Source organism: Saccopteryx leptura, chromosome 1 (assembly GCF_036850995.1).
Source record: "Saccopteryx leptura isolate mSacLep1 chromosome 1, mSacLep1_pri_phased_curated, whole genome shotgun sequence".
In the NCBI taxonomy this organism is placed as follows: Eukaryota; Metazoa; Chordata; class Mammalia; order Chiroptera; family Emballonuridae; genus Saccopteryx; species Saccopteryx leptura.
Genome location: NC_089503.1, coordinates 7195023 through 7211520, shown reverse-complemented (window position 1 = coordinate 7211520; position 16498 = coordinate 7195023). Strand labels below are relative to the sequence as shown.

Here is a 16498-nt window from a genome sequence, read left to right as displayed (position 1 = left end):
ATGAAAAGCATATGTCCTCGGAAGCAGCTGCTCTGAGTTGATACTTCCCAATTCTCCCCCCTCATTCTCTCTCTCTCTAAAAAAGAAAGAAAAAGTGCCTGTCCCAGCTCTCTCTGCACAGCCTCGCCCACTAACTGTAACACTCTCCTGTCTCTCCCCACAGCCCTGATGAAGACTCGTACCAGAAGTTTATCCCCTTCATTGGCGTGAGTACTGACACCCTTCTCCTCTGTGCCCCCCACTACTGTGGCCCGCCACACACACACACACACACACGACTTATCTAGACAGTGGCTCTCATCCAGAGGTGATTCTCCCACGGATCGTCTGGCGGTGTCTGGAGATGTCTCTGGTTGTCCCAGCGGGGAATGGGAGTGCTGCTGCTATCTATGGCAGAGACCAGGACGCTGCTGCCCAGCCTGCCTGCCGCGCACAGGACAGCCCCGCGGACAGTGCCGGCTTCACATGGTGGCAGTGAGAGGTGGAGGAACGCGGGGCTAGCACGGGCACAGGCTCCCCGTCTGTCCTCCTTCCTGGAGCCAGGGACTGTCCCCAGGTCCTCACGGGTGTGGGCGTCTCAGACTTCCCACACCAGCCCAGACCCACTGCCGTGGTCTCGGTGGTGATGTCCAGAGCAGAGCTTCCACAAGCCCAGATAAGGGGAAGCTGCCTCAGAAAGAATGATAGATTGTTTCTGAAGGGCAGTCTGAGGAAGAGGTTATTTCCATCTGCAAGGGGCAGCTAGACCACTAAGAATAAGGGTCTCTTCTTAGTCAAGGGAGAGTGTCTGTCCTAGGGGCTTTTGAAAGTAAAGGGACACCTCATGGAGATCTTTGGTGTCAGGGGATACGGCTCTTTGGTTCATTTGGTGATAGCTGGGCCGCAAGCCAGAGACCTACCAAGAGAGGGAGCCCCAAGGGGACAGAGCTGACCATCTGCCAGGGCTAAACCATACCACGGGGGCATGGCTGAAACCGACTTCATGAATGAGATGATGAGATTTCCCTTCCAGACCAGATTGTATCTTTTCATAGTCTCCTTGACAACCCCTCCTAGCTTATGAGGCGAAGGGGCAGCTGAGGGCCCAGCTCCCACTGTCCCATTTTCTGCTGGTCCCAGGTTCTGGATGCCTGGAGTGGTTCTGAGAGATGCCTGAGCCTGAGGAAGTTCCCTTGCGCCTTCGCATGCCTCCCAAAGCCTCCCATCTGGCTGGTCCTGACAGTCCCCGTTTAACCACTGGAGCTGCTCCCGTAGCCATGGGCCCCGGACTGCAGCCACTAGCCTGGGCGGCAGTCTGACTCACATCCTTGTGGAGCTGTGAATCGCTGCACACTCTGGTCTCAGAGCCAGGAGAGAGAGAAAAAAAAATTTTTTTAACATTTTTTTTTAGATTTTATTCATTTCTAAGAGAGTCAGGAGAGAGAGAGGAAGAGAAAGAGAGAGAAAGGGGGGAGGAGCAGGAAGCATCATCTCCCATATGTGCCTTGACCAGGCAAGCCCAGGAGTTTTGAACCTTTGACCTCAGCATTCCTGGTCGACGCTTTATCCACTGCGCCACCACAGTCAGGCAAAAAAATTTTTAATTCAAACAAACAAGCAAAAGAGGTGGCGGCCTCATGCAATACCAGGGGAGCAAGAGAAGTTACATCAGGGAAATTTGAGTATTGATGCATTACTTTCTGGGGTCTAAGAATGCATAGAAAATTTTAAGAATGGCAGCATTGTGTCCTGAGCAGCCCACTTCAAGGGGACCATCTGCACTTGATCTCCACTTCACGCCAGTCCCCAGGGTTCACCTGTGGCCTCCTGGCCTGCCACTAGATCTAGTGACTTCTGTCACTAGATCCAACAGCTGCGACATTCAAGTAGTCTGTCTCTAGCTATGCCCTTTGCTGGCCACTGGAGGGCGCCCTCTAGCCTTCTCAGAATTCACTATATGACATCTAAAATTATTTGGGAAGCTGGAATGGCCCCCATGGCTTTAGGGAGGGTGAAGCTGGGATCCCTCCATGCTGGTATTTCTCCAGATTCCAGGAAGTCTGGAAAGGAGGGAGCAGGTGTCAGCCGACTGCGTCTTCTCTGGGCTTACTTCAACAGGCAAGCATGCGGAGAGCTACTCCCCACCGTACTCCTGTCTCCCTCAGCTTTCTCAAGGGGGCTCTTCCTTTCTCTCTCTGACATGAGAGGGTGGCCTCCTACACATGAGCTTAGACAGAAGGAGATCAGGCTGCTGAAATAGTTCCTGCGTTCACGGACTCCTTGCTCTTACCCCTAGGAAGAGCCATGAGTCTCCTGTGCCCCCACCTCATTTTTTGGAACTGGGCTGCTCTGTATTTGCAAAGATTTCAAAAGCCTTTGATAGCCTAACCTGTGGTGGCTCAGTGGGTAAAGCATCAACATGGCCTAACCAGGCGGCAGCACAGTGGATAGAGCATCAGACTGGGACGCAGAGGACTCAGGTTCAAAACTCCATGTTCAACACCTTGAGTGAAGACTCATCCAGCTTAAGCACGGGCTCACCAGCTTGACTGCGGGGTCACTGGCTTGAGCATGGAATCATAGACATTACCCCATGGTCTCTGGCTTGAGCCCAAAGGTTGCTGGCTTGAAGCCCAAGGTCACTAGCATGAGCCTAAGGTTGCTGGCTTGAGCAAGGGGTTACTCGCTCTGCTATAGCCCACTGGTCAAGGCACATATGAGAAAGCAATCAATGAACAACCAAGGAGCTACAACAAAGAGCCACAACAAAGAATTGATGCTTCTCATCTCTCTTTTCCTGTTTGTCTTCTGTCCCTGTCTATCCCTCTCTCTATCTCTCTCTGTCACAGAAAAAAGAAAAAAACACCAAAACATTGACATGGAATGCTGAGGTCACTGGTTCAAAACCCTGACCTTGCTGGGTCAAGGCACGTGTGACAAGCAATTAATGAACAACTAAAGTGAAGCAACTATGAGTTGATACCCTTGTGTTCCCCCATTCCCTCCTCTCCATAAAATCAATATATAAACTTTTTTTTTTTTTTTTTGAGCAAGAGCAGGAGAGGGACAGCCAGACAGGAAGGGAGAGAGATGAGAAACATCAACTCATAGTTGGGCACCTTAATCGTTCATTGATTGTTTTCTCATATGTGCCTTGACCAGGGGGCTCCAGCTGAGCCAGTGACCGCTTGCTTAAGCCAGTGACCTTGGACTCAAGCCAGTGACCATGGGGTCATGTCTATGGTCCTATGCTTAAGCCAGATGAGCCCCTGCTCAAGCAGGTGACCTCAGGGTTTCAAACCTGGGTCCTCAGCATCCCAGGCTGATGCCCTGTCCACTGTGCCACTGCCTGGTCAGGCAATAAAATCTTTAAAAAAAATAGCCTATGATAAAATAATATGTAATGATGACTGGTTATACCCAGCCATCTGCTTCCAGTTGGATCAGAACATGTGCAGCTTTGGTGAGAGGACCTAATTCTGTGTGTTTTCCTGTCTCCCAGGTGGTGAAGGTGGGTCTGGTTGAAGACTCTCCTTCTGCTACAGGTGAGCCTGGGGCCCCTTTGCTTCTGTGGAATGAGGCTAGTGTCTTCCTGGCCTCCTCTCTAGTCCGGCAGGCCAGAAGGTAAAGACATCAGTTGTGCTCGGTGTCCTCCAGGTTTGAGCAGAAACGCTGTAGGCACCCTCGCCCCCAGTGCAGCAGTGGCAGGGGAAGGTGGGCGGTATCTAGGCGCAGAGGAGAGCAGGCTGTCACTGAGACAGAGGGACACTTCAACTCCTTGCCACCAGCGGGTCAGGGGTGGCTTCCTCTGACCAACCGTGTTTGCCACCTGACAGGTGATGGGGACGACTCACCTGTGGTCAGCCTTACTGTGCCCTCCACATCACCGCCCTCCAGCTCAGGCCTGAGTCGAGATGCCACAGCCACCCCTCCGTCCTCCCCGTCCATGAGCAGTGCCCTTGCTGTTGTGGGGTAAGGCTCTCACCTGTGCCTGTCTTTCCCACCGTGCCCCTCCCTCGGGCACGGGGCTGCCCTGCGCCGGTGGCACTGTGGGAGGGTGACAGCACACCAAGGTCAGCAGAGGAAGGTGGTGAGAGCACTGGGGGTGGAATTAGAGACAGGTCAATGGCCGGGCACGTCACTGCACAGCTCTGTCTGCCCTGTTTGTCTCACAGTTACGGTGCTGAATGAGGGCCCCTCTGTAGCCTGGAAAGTGCTGTGCACACCTCTTGTCTCGGGACTGCCCAGCGTGGGAAAGAGCACGGGTGTGGGAGTCAGACGCACCTTGTTTGAGCTGCAATCTGATTTAGTCAGTGACACTTGTTAAAGCACAGGAAGGGAGACTTGAGTCAGGTTGGGGACTATCTTGATAGGTGTAGGAAGCACTGCGATGGTATTTTGCAATGGGGGAGAGATGGGGCCCACCTCCAAATACAGCATAAGCAAGTGAGGATTTACAGCCAAGGAGCACTATGGGGTCAATGGATGGGAAATTCCTGGGAGGAAGCACTGGGGTGGGGTTCTGGCTAAACTGACCTGACAGGACTCTTGTGAAGACAGGCCAGGGTGATCAGACATCTCGGGGGGCGTGTGGGGGGTGAGGAACCTGATCAGATGTCCAGAGTGACCAAATATGGACGATGGGGGGTTATTGCTAGCTGACGTAGCAGGTTTTTGCTGAAACCGGATTTTATAAGGAAGTGCTCGGGTGGGCCCAGAGAAGATTCAGGAGCCTGACCAAAGTTGGATCAAACAAAGAACCTTTGCCCCTTAGACAAGTTATTAAGCTTCATGTCCAACTCTGTCAGGATGGAGGTTAAGTAGCCAGGTTGCAGAGTTGTGAGGAGTGAATAAGAGCCGTGGGTCAGCTCCTGGCACTCCTGCCTCCGGTCTGTTGATCCACGCAGTGGAGCTGTCGCCGTGAATGAGGCAGGCAGTACCCTGTCCAGGAGCTCAGGCTCCTGGGCCCCAGCAAGGTCGAAACAACACAGAAATTCAAACTGTGTAGATTATGAGAGGTGCTGTGGAAAGTGGGGGCGGGGGGCTGGTTAGGAAGGGGAGTACTTTCTTTAGGACCCAAAGTATTCAAAGTTTAGACCCCATGGCCGGGGAAGCCTCTCTGCAGGCAGCTGTCCCACTGGAGCCTGGGGACAGGAGCGGGCACTCCTGGGGGGCGGGGGTGGGGGGTGGGGGTTGAGGGCACAGGCTCTGGGTGGGAGCAGTGCTGGCCTGGGCAGGAAGAGAGGCGCTTCTGCTGCTCCTTGGCCTCTCTTCTTTCCCTGTGTTCTCGCTCAGTCCTTGTAGCAGCAGAGGGTGGGCCCCGGCTGGTGGCTTGTGCAGACCCACCAGTGACGGTGTGGGGCCTGAAGAACGTGCAGTGTTCTTGGATGACAGGAAGCCTGCCTCCGAGCTCCAGTTCCAACCCTGCCCTTCCACCCTTTCCCCGTTTTCAATTCCCTTCGTGAAGGGCCAGTGCAGGAAAAGGAGGAAGTGCCGCAGGTGGCCCCAGGGACCCCAGGGCTCCAGGCTTGGGGGGGAGGGCTGGGGACTAGCCCATAGCGCCATCTCCATTCCCACCAGTTTAAGCTCGTATTTCACGGAACTGCTGGAACCAGGTAGAAAGAGAAATGTCAGATGACTTTTGCAGCCTGTGTTCCTATTGTGTCTGACACCTCCTTTCAAGAAAACATCAGCTCTTTTTCTCCTTGGAACTAAAATTATCCCTGAGCTAGAAGTGCCATAAATAAGGGAAAGCTGAAGGTCAGCACCCATCAGCCCTCCCTTGGCTACTCATGCCTGTGCTGCCACCTCCCCCCAATCTCCCGACCCCCAGCCAGGCTTTGCCTGGGCTCTGCTTGCTCTGTGTGTGTGTGTGTGTGTGTGTGCGCGCGCGCGTGGGCACACGTGCGCCTGTGTGTGTGGATGCCTCTGTGTGCTTGTGTCTGTGTGCACACACACTTTCTTCCTTCATAAAGCTTTCTTCCTATTTCCTTCATCCTTGCGACTTTTTGGGGGGGTTCCCTCACGGAGACCCAGGTCTTGACCGTGTCCTGGCTTTGTCCTCAGGTCAGCCTGACTGACTCCCCGTGAGCTGCTCCTGCGTGCCTGGAGGGGGCTGGGAGCCACTTAGCCAGCCCCGATCTGCTCTGGCCGCCAGCTCTCGCCCCTCCCTGGCATGGCGGTCCCTACCCCACGCCCACCCCCACCCGGCCATGCAGCTGGGAACGAAGGCAGATCTCATGCACCATTGTGGTTCCCCTTCTCCAGGAGCCCCAACAGTCCTTACGGGGACGTGATTGGCCTCCAGGTGGACTACTGGCTGGGCCACCCTGGAGAGCGGAGGAGGGAAGGTGACAAGAGAGATGCCAGCTCCAAGAACACCCTCAAAAGCGTCTTCCGCTCAGTGCAGGTGTCCCGCCTGCCCCACGGTGGGGAAGCCCAGCTCTCCGGCACCATGGCAATGACTGTGGTCACCAAAGAGAAGAACAAGAAAGGTAGGTGACAGCTGAGGGCACGAATGATCAGGGCCACCAGGCCGACCCATCTCCTCTCGGTCTGGGCTGGAGTCTGCTCTGGGAGACCTGGGCCGGGGGTGAAGCAGCACTAGGTGCATGCGGTCTAGCCTGGGCCCCTCAGGGGTCCCGCCTGGGCTGGAGTCTGCTCTGGGAGACCTGGGCCGGGGGTGAAGCAGCACTGGGCGCGTGCGGTCTAGCCTGGGCCCCTCAGGGGTCCCGCCTCGCCCTGTGGCCGAGACCTTTCCTCTGCCACGAAGTAGTGGTCCCCAGTGAGTCACTGATCCGGGTCTGCTGATCGTCATCTCTTGGGGACCTCCAGCCCCTGCCCTCGGGTGGGCTGTGTGACAGAGGAGGACACCTCCATGCCACAGCCCCAAGGTCACTGTGGCCCCATGGAGTGACACATTCACACCCACCCTGGAGGCCACTCAAGCCTTAGTGAGCTTAAGGGCATAGTTGTTGGGGTTTTTTCATTCTTCTTATTGAATTGACTGAGGTGACATTGGCTAGTAAAATGACAAGTTTCAGGTGTACAGTTCTCTAATACCTCATGTGTATATTGTATGTGTGTTCACCACCCCACGTCAAGGCTCCTCCCATCACCATGTACCCCCTTTTACCCTCTTCTGCCTCCCCCACCCCCTCCCCTTCATAGTTGTTTTTTTAAGAGTTAAGGAGAATACAGCCCATTTCAGATAAGAGGGGTGGCCCTGGGTCCTGTGCTGTGGGAGATAGGCAGGGATCCCCACAACCAGGCCAGTGCTGGGACAGCACTTGCTGCTGTCAGTTTGGGTTGCGAACCTGCAGGTCTGGCTGTGCTCCTGCAGTGACAAGCCAGGGTGACTTTAGGGCCTTCATAGCATCCCACCTCCCCAGCTGTCAGGAAGGAGGCTCCCTTCATCTGTTGGACCCTCCTTCCTCCAGCACCCCCAAAGCAGCTGGGCCGCTTTCTATTCATGCCTCTGTCCACAGAGGTCCCTGAGAGGGTGGCAGGGGCTGTGCCAAAACCTGCAGCTGCACCCCTGCGACTGGCCAAGGGTGGGCTGTCCGCCCAGCAGTGCCCTCCTGTTTTTGCCTCCCCACTCGGGAGTGGAGCAAGGACCACATCCCAGGCAGAGCTGGTGCAAACACGGCCTGGCCTCCCTCCCAGCTGCAGCAGGCACAGCCCTACTTGGCCTGTGAGTGCCCCCAGGCCACATGGGACATCTGAGCCGAAAGGGACTTCAGAGACATGCCAAGATGCCAAGGCCTGCGGGCTGGGGGAAACCCGTGCTGGGACCTGGGCAGGAACTCCGAGATCCTGGGAGCAGGGAATGGAGGACTGGCCTTCTGCCGGTCACCTCCCCTTCCCCCAGGAGGAGGGGGCAGTGGGGTGAGGGGCGAGGATTGGCTGCTTTACCCGGGGCTGTGACAGATGGGTCCCTGCTTGCTTCCAGTTCCCACCATCTTCCTGAGCAAGAAGCCTCGAGAAAAGGAGGTGGATTCTAAAAGCCAGGTCATCGAAGGCATCAGCCGCCTCATTTGCTCTGCCAAGCAACAGCAGACCATGCTGAGAGGTAGGCGCTGTGGGAGATGGGGCACAAGGGACTGTGGGGGTGGGGCGGCGGTGCTGCGCCCGGGGCCCTTGGCAAGTGGCCATAGCCGTCCTGGTCACTCCCTTCCCTTCTTGTTACTCCAGTGTCTATCGACGGTGTTGAGTGGAGCGACATCAAGTTCTTCCAGCTGGCGGCCCAGTGGCCCACCCACGTCAAGCACTTTCCAGTGGGGCTGTTCAGTAGCGGCAAGGCCACCTGAGTGCGTTGTCTCCTGGCCGTGCTGTCTCCTGGCACTGGCACCAGCCTCACTGCCTGCAGGCAGGGGAAGGCCAGCAGGCCCAGGCCCAGCACCCCCTTTCCTGGCCCTGGGACCTGCATTTCCCTCGCCCAGTCCTGAAGGACACTGCCACTGGGGATGCTGCCCTCCTCCCCACGGCTCAGTCCCGTCCCTGGGCAGACCCCTCCTCTTCTCCTCCCTCCCCCCCTGCTCCAGGCCTGGGGCATGTTGGTTTTGCCTTCTGGTGCCAGTCCCTGGAATTGAGTCTTCCAGGCCCTCCTTCCCCTGACTTCCTGCCTCTTTCATGGAAAGAGGAAACTAGAATCCTGGCCTACAGCAGGGAGTCCAGCTCTGCCCTCCCATTTTCTACAGCCCTGCTGCCAGAGCCCGCAGGACCCCTCCCCTCTGGTCTGGGCAGCTCCCAACCCCCCTCGCCCCCAGGACAGCGCTTCCGCTTCCAGGGCAATGCTGGGTATTCTCTGACAGAGAGGCCTTCCTGGTCTCCCACACATACATCCTCGCCACCCCTGTAGATGCAGCCTGTGTCCTGAGCGTGTCTTTGGTTCTCTGTACGGCCAGTCTCTTGGTAGTTCCGCGTGCCGCCCCTGGGCACTGATCCCTGTCCTGTGGCTCCCGTTGCTGATGACTCTCCCTCTGCCTCCTACCCCTTCACCCAGCACAGCGCTGCCTCTTCCCGTAACTCTGGACTCTGCGGAGATGGGAGACAGGCCCCCCAGTGTATTGTCTGGGGCCCCCAGCCCCTGAATCCCCATCCCCACTGTGTCTGTCTCCTTCTCCCTGGCCTGTTCTCCACCTCTCACTCCTGGGCCCCTGGTCTGGGTGGAGACCCCATCCTCCCAACGCGGGTTCCTTCGGCAGGCTCCATTCCTTCCCTCTCACCACAGACTCAGGGTCTGAGCCCCTCCTCAGCCTTGGCCATCAGCCCTCAGGAGAGGCTGAGCACACTGGGTCAAAGGCCTAGCCGCAGCCTCCCGGCTCCTGCCGGCACCTCCAGAACTCAACCATTGCCCTTTCACCCCTTCCAGAAGTTTGCACCGAACTTCATTTTGAAAAATGTCTTTCTCCTCCAACCCTCCCCCAGACTCCAGCCTTTCCCCAGAGTTCAGCCCGCTGTCTAGATTATCTCCTGGGCTGTGCCGCTCTCCCGGCCGGGGAGAGGGTGGAGTGGGTGGGTCTGAGCTGACGCTGGATTTTTCATTCAATAAACCGGTGGTTTCTTACCAACTAGCAAGCCTTAGATGTCTGTGCCTTTCCCTGTGACACAGGATCTGTCCAACCCCCAGCCCTCTGCACAGCACGGCCAGCTTCGCTCAAAATCTACTAGGAACTGACTTTGGAAGCAAATCCCCATTTTCTTTATAAAAACAGAGGCATGGTATCTTGCCAGTAGGGGGCGAGCAGGGGTCAGAAACAAATAATACCGTTTCCAGGTGAGATCCTATTTTTCCCTGGGACTCAACATTCCCACTCTCACCTCCCAAGGCAGTGACAGGTTGAGGGCTCTCATCTGATTGAAGATTAGAACTTGGCTTCTCTCCCTTACTAGGCTCACATACTGCCGTAGTTTCTGAAAGTTGGTGAAGTTTGAGGCCAGCGGGCTCTGCCTCTGCAGGTAGAGGGAGTAGGGCTGGGATCCATCAGTGAGGCTTTCCTGCCAACCTTAACCTTAGAGATGGCCAATAGTCCCAGCCCTCGCTCCCTGGTGCCTGGTTCTCCAGAGGCTCCAGGATAGAGGCCTGCATGCCAAGCCTACTCGGTAAAGAAGTGCCCAGATGGGGGTGCTTGGCACCCTCACCCTGCAGGACAGCCACAGAGGGGTGGACAGCCAAGTGGGCCAGGCTCTCACTGGCCCCTTGTGGCCAGATGACCTAACACGGAAGCTCTGGGGCCAAGGGGTGGCCCTACACAAACTCTATTAGCTCGGAAAATGGAACCAATCCTGCCTCCCGAGGGCGACAGTCCAGTGAGGCCTGAGAAAGGCTCCAGAATGCAGCCTGCACCTCAGTAACAAGCAAGGTGTATAGCCTGACCGACATGAGGAAACCAGGGAGCACCGCTGAGTGTGTCCGAGGTGACGAGCGGGAACAGGCGTGTTCCTCCGCGCAGAGTAGTGTGCCCACAGGTGGCAGGCGCTGTGGGGACCCGGGAGCCCGGGGTAGGCCCACGGTGGAGGGGTGCGGGGCGGGCAGGCCGACGGGTCCCCGCTCCTCACTCAGCTTCCAGCTCAGAACTGAGGAGGGTGATGGAAAACAACTTCTGTGATTCATTTTTATTGTATTTTATTTTTTGCTTATGAAAACGGGTGTTTATTTCTCACATTTCTGGGGAGGTTGGCAGTCTGAGATGCTTGGTTCTGACTGGTGACAGCTGTGTCCCAGTCACAGAACCGTTTTCTGGGTCCTCACATGGCAGAAACCACTTCCCTGACTCCTGAGCCACTTGGTTGCCTGGCCATGTCTGTCTGTTCACGCTCCTGCTCCCGTCTCTGCGTCTGTGTCCTCCCACGCCTTCAGGCTGTTTTCTTCAGGAGCCCATCAGGAGTCCTCTTCCCACCTCTTCCCAAGGTCACAGGGACCCAGGCTGCCAAGTCCAAGCGTCCGTGTTCTCGTTTGACACGTCAGTAGCGTGTGATGTGCATCCTCACTGCTGGAATCGCCTTCTCCCCAGCCTGTGGCCAGCACCACCCTCCTCACTGGACAGGCTGTTCTTTCTCAGCCTCCCTCCTGTCTCCTCATCTGTCCAGCCCCAAAACATGGGACAACTGGGGCTCCCGCCTCCGGCTTCCTCTGTCCTCCCTTAGCCCTGGGATGTGGAGTGCTCCCTGCACAGAGATTTCTCTCTTCCTCATACCCAACCTCCAGCCCCCAGCAAACTCTCCGAGCTTGCCTCCACGACAGATGCCCAGTGCAGCTGTTCCTCGCTGCTTTCGCGGCCGCTTTCACCTCTTGTCTGGGTACGGCAATGGGCTCCTTATTCTCTGCTTCACCTACTCTTCCTGTAGTCTATTCTCTACACAAGAGCCAGAGAGAGCCTTTTAAAATGTTAATCAGATGGTATGAACTTACTGATCCAAGTGGTCCACCAGGAATAAAGTCCAAAGCCATCATCATGACCTGCCGGCCTACCTGATCTGACCTCCTGAATCGCACAGCCGTGCAGTTCTCTCTCACTGTCCCCCTTGTTCACTGGCCTCCTCTACATTCCTCAGACACACCTGGTACATTCTGACTCAGGGCCTTAGCATAAGCCATTCCCCACCGCCTGCCCATCCTACTCCTAGCCCTAGGTCCGTGTGGATTGCTCCCTCATTCAAGTCTTGGCCGAACAGTCACCTCAGAGAGGTCTTTCCTGTTCAACCCGCCTGAACCAGCACTTTCCTTTTCTCTTACCCCTCTTTGTTTTTCCTATCAGCACTTCTCATTCCTTAGTATTCACTGTTCTTTGTCTCTCCCCACTAGAATGTAAGCTCTGAGGAAACAGGAACTTCTCCCCTCCTTGGACCCCCGGTACATCCTTGGCCCCCAGGGTACCCTGTGGCTCATTATAGACACAATACATGTCTGTGACAGAGAATGAAGAACCCTTGTCCTGTTGCAACCAGGATCCCTAACCGTTTGAGCAGTACAAACGTTCATGTAGGTCCTTGTGCCTCCTGACCATCCAGAGCACTGTCGTACATGTGTAAGGCAACATTAAAAAACGGCAAATGTTCTTGTTTCCATAAATTGGTTATCAAACAGACATGATTTTAAGTAAATAAAACTGGAACTGGAACTAATTTCATTTTTTTGAAAAAATAACTCACTCTTGGGGTCAGTGAGCATGAAAAAAACTCACTACTCAAAGGGCTAATCTAGACTTGCTGCTCAGACACCGTGAGGCCTCAGCCCACGGACACCCGTTTTCTCTCCTGCTCTGAGCAAAGAAAAGGAAGAGGGCTGTGGACGAATGGTCTCCAGGCCGCCAAACGGGAGACAGCTCAGCTGGAAGGTTTACACCAGAGACATCTGCCTGCCCAGGTACTGAGGGTGAAGCCCGGCCGGAACACAGCTGCCCACAAGGCCTCCAGAAACATTCTCCAGAGGCAGAGAGGTGGCGTTTTGGTGCAGAAGGTGGAGGAGCCTGTATGTAACTGCAATCCAACTCCAGACTCATTTTATTTTTAAATAACCTTTTTATTTTAGAATTGTTTTAGATTTACAGAAAAGTTGCAAAGATAGAACAAAGCTGCTACCTCCCCCTTGCCCAGTCTCCCTATTACTAACATGTTAGTTGCATTAGTGCAGTGGTTCTCAAACTTTTTGAAGTCAGGGTACATTTAAAATCCTACAAATAATTGTAGGTGCACTATATACAAATTTCCAAAAAATGTTATAATAAGTCAAATATTAAAGAAAAAAAATAAAGTCCAAGCATGCTTTTATGGTAATTAAACGAAATAAATTTATTTCTAACATTAAAATTATTTCAGACAAAATTAAATTTATTCTGACATTAAAAAACATTTTTGTTACAGTTTTTGAGTTATGCTTTTTAGAATTCATAAAAAAGAGAGGTTAAAAAATAAACGACAAAAGTTATTTTTTATATATAGTGTGTCCGTAAAGTCATGGTGCACTTTTGACCGGTCACAGGAAAGCAACAAAAGCGAAATCTGCACCAAATAAAAGGAAAACCTTCCCAGTTTCTGTAGGATGACGTGGCAGCATGTGCGCATACGCAGATGATGATGTAACACCGTGCATACAGCGGAGCAGCCCACGGCCATGCCAGTCGAGATGTGGATGGTACAGAGGAAAGTTCAGTGTGTTCTGTGGCTCGCTAAATTTGAATCCGTGACCAAAGTGCAATATGATTATCTGCGCGTTTATAACGAAGCGCCACCACATAGAAATAACATTACTCGGTGGGATAAGCAATTGAAGAAAACCAGCAGTTTGGTGGAGAAACCCCATTCTAGTAGGCCGTCAGTGACGAGTCTGGAGAGGCTATACGGGATAGCTACCTAAGGAGCCCTAAAAAATCTGTGCGTGAGGGCCTGACCTGTGGTGGCGCAGTGAATAAAGCGTCAACCTGGAAATGCTGAGGTCACTGGTTCAAAACCCTGGCCTTGCCTGGTCAAGGCACATATGGGAGTTGATGCTTCCAGCTCCTCCCCCCGTCTCTCCTCTCTAAAATGAATAAATAAAATTTAAAAAAAATAAAAAAAATCTGTGCGTGAGCCACATCGAACTGCACTGGATAGGTATGAAACTGGGAGAGTTTTCCTTTTATTTGGTGCAGATTTCACATTTCTATCGTCTTTTGTAGCTTTCCTGTGACCAGTCAAAAGTGCACCATGACTTTACGGACACACTGTATATAGATACATTCTTAGTAAGATGTAGTAAATTTGGCAGGTTCCAATGCGAATGTGATAAGTTTTTTCATTCTCGTGTTTATGAGAAACATGAGCCTGATGTGTCCTAGCAATTTCCTCAATGTTTGGGCATATATTTGAAAGGCAAACTCTCATTTCCTCATCAATACATTGAAGAATTCCTCTCTTTTTACTTTTTTTAAAATTTTTATTTTTGACGGAGACAGAGAGAAGGACAGACAGACAGGAAGAGAGAGATGAGAAGCATCAATTCTTCATTGTGGCACCTTAGTTGTTCATTGATTGCTTTCTCACATGTGCCTTGACTGGGGGCTGCAGCAGACCGAGTGACCCGTTGCTCAAGCCAGCGACCATGGGGTCATGTCTATGATCCCCCCTTCAAGCCAGCGACCCTGCACTCAAGCCGGATGAGCCTGCTCTCAAGCCAGCAACCTTGGGGTTTCAAACCTGGGTCCTCTGCATCCCAGTCCAATGCTCCATCCACTGCGCCATCACCTGGTCAGGCTCTTTTTACTCTTAATTGTGTTGAGTGCAGAAAACCCCCACCATACATATCATAACTTGACACCAAACAAAGGATAGAAGAAACTTGCCTCCAGTCTTTCCGGGGAACACAGGATAGTATAAACAATCCAGCACCACAGCTTAACAGCCTTTTTTGTTTGTTTGTTTGTTTGTTTTTTGTATTTTTCTGAAGCTGGAAACGGGGAGAGGCAGTCAGACAGACTCCCGCGTGCGCCCGACCGGGATCCACCCGGCACGCCCACCAGGGAGCGATGCTCTGCCCACCAGGGGGCGAAAGAGAGAAAGGAGGGGGTGGTGGAGAAGCAAATAGGTGCTTCTCCTATGTGCCATGGCTGGGAATCGAACCCGGGACTTCTGCACACCAGGCTGACGCTCTACCACTGAGCCAACCGGCCAGGGCCGCTTAACAGCCTTTTGCAACCCAATCAGGCAAGTGAGGTGGGAGTTGGGCAGACTGTCAGCTTACAGCCAATTCCCCACACCTCTGTCCCCCAAAAATCTAAACTCCAAAAACACTATTGGTTTTTTGCTCCCCAACAGGCACATATTTCTCTGGAATACCATAGGGCGCACCTGGAAATCTTCTAGGGTGCACCTGGAAATCTTCTAGGGCGCAGCAGTGAGCTCTGGCACACACTTTGAGAACCTTAGTGTGACATTTATTACAACAAATGGGCCAATACTGATACATTATTTACTTAAAGACCTTGTTTAACTCAGATTCCTCCATCTTCCCCTAACGTCTTTTCACCATTCCAGAAGCCCATCTGGGACACCAAACTATGTTTAGTCCTCAGGGCTCAGTCTTGCCCCATGTTTGATGACTGTACCAGTTTTGAGGAGTACTGGTCAGCTATTTTGTGGCATGTTCCTCGATTGGGGTTTGTTGGTGCATCATATCAAAGGTCATGCGATCAACATGACATCCCAATGATGTTCACCTGGATCACCTGGCTGAGGTCAAGTTGGCCAGTCCAGGTGCAGCCCCTGTCCACGCTGTGCTCTGGGGAAGGCCAGCGCTGAGTACAGCCACACTTAGGAGGGAGCAGCCTCCCTCTCCGTCCATTGTTTGGAAGTCTTCTATCACCCACTGCCCTGCCCAAAGATTGATGGCATGAATAGCCCTCACTGTCACCTGGATGCCGAATGCTCACATGGCTATTTCACCGAATCCTTAGAGCAGCCATAGGAAATCAATTTGGCTGCTACTTCCTTTTTACCAAGGAGGAAGCCAACGATCAGCACTCCCCTCCCAACTCCAGATTCTCATTTCTAACCATGTACTTGACTCAAGTACTCATAGACATCTCAAACCTAATACACCCAAAACAGATTTCCCTCACTTCTTTCTCCTCGTGTGGTAAGTGGCACCAGCATCTCAGAATCCAGAGAGTCACCCTATATCACCGCAGCGACTCCTGTCCATTCTGCCTCCCAAACACTGATCCCAAACTTAAGCCTTTGCTGGAGTCCTGCAGAGCTTCCTAATGCCCTTTGAACACAGCCACCCAACCCATGGTGTGTCAGGCCTACAGGGTCTGGCCCTGCCTGCCAATAGCTTCACTTCTGGTTGCTTCCTCCCCGGTGCTCAGCTCCCTTAGCCACAGCTGACCTCTCAGTGACCAGATCCTCCTCTTCCCTGCACACAGGCCTTCACATGCTTTTGCTCCCCCCTAGATGCTCTCACTGCCCCATATTTATCCCCTTTGCCTACTCATCACCTCCCCAGAAAAGCTTTCCAACCACGCTGCCCAAAGCCTGTCACCTGCCAGAATGTCTTTGTACCACATTAGAACATGAGTTCCAAGAGGGCAGGGACTCGAGCTGACTGATCGCTGCTGAATCTCCAGCACCCATCAACCACCCTGGCACCAGGCAAATGCTCAGGCAGCCACAGGAATGAGGCAGGGTCCAGTCACCTGTCAATGCACACAGACCAGTGGAGAAGGAGACAGATTTCCAACCCAGGTCAATGAACTCCAGACCATCTCTCAAGGCCCTACTGAGAACCCAACTTCCCAATCATCCATACGTACTACATGTATTAAGTCCTGCTATAGGCCAGCTCCTGTCCTAAGTATGATGGTACCAGAATGAAGACAGGGTTGGGTCCTTATCTATTTGAGAAGTCTGAAGCTAGCAGGGCAGACAGACAAATAGACAGTTGTCACACAGCATTACAGGTCGCATGGCAACACACCAGAGGGCATCTGATCCAGCCTGGGGAGGGCGTGTCCGAGAAGATGTCTCAAAAAGAATGACACCT

General features: G+C 53.5%; 1 protein-coding gene across 1 annotated transcript in view; it reads left to right on the top strand.

Annotated features, from left to right (window-relative positions):
* Positions 1-9554, top strand: part of PACS1 (phosphofurin acidic cluster sorting protein 1) — a 126647-nt gene extending 117093 nt beyond the window's left edge. The window contains exons 19-24 of the mRNA XM_066348532.1: positions 164-206; positions 3482-3524; positions 3816-3951; positions 6247-6473; positions 7931-8050; positions 8173-9554. Coding sequence (XP_066204629.1) covers positions 164-206; positions 3482-3524; positions 3816-3951; positions 6247-6473; positions 7931-8050; positions 8173-8288 — 685 coding nt within the window. The 3' untranslated portion in view covers positions 8289-9554. The remainder of the gene's footprint in view (positions 1-163; positions 207-3481; positions 3525-3815; positions 3952-6246; positions 6474-7930; positions 8051-8172) is intronic.
* The last annotated feature ends 6944 nt before the right edge of the window (positions 9555-16498 follow it).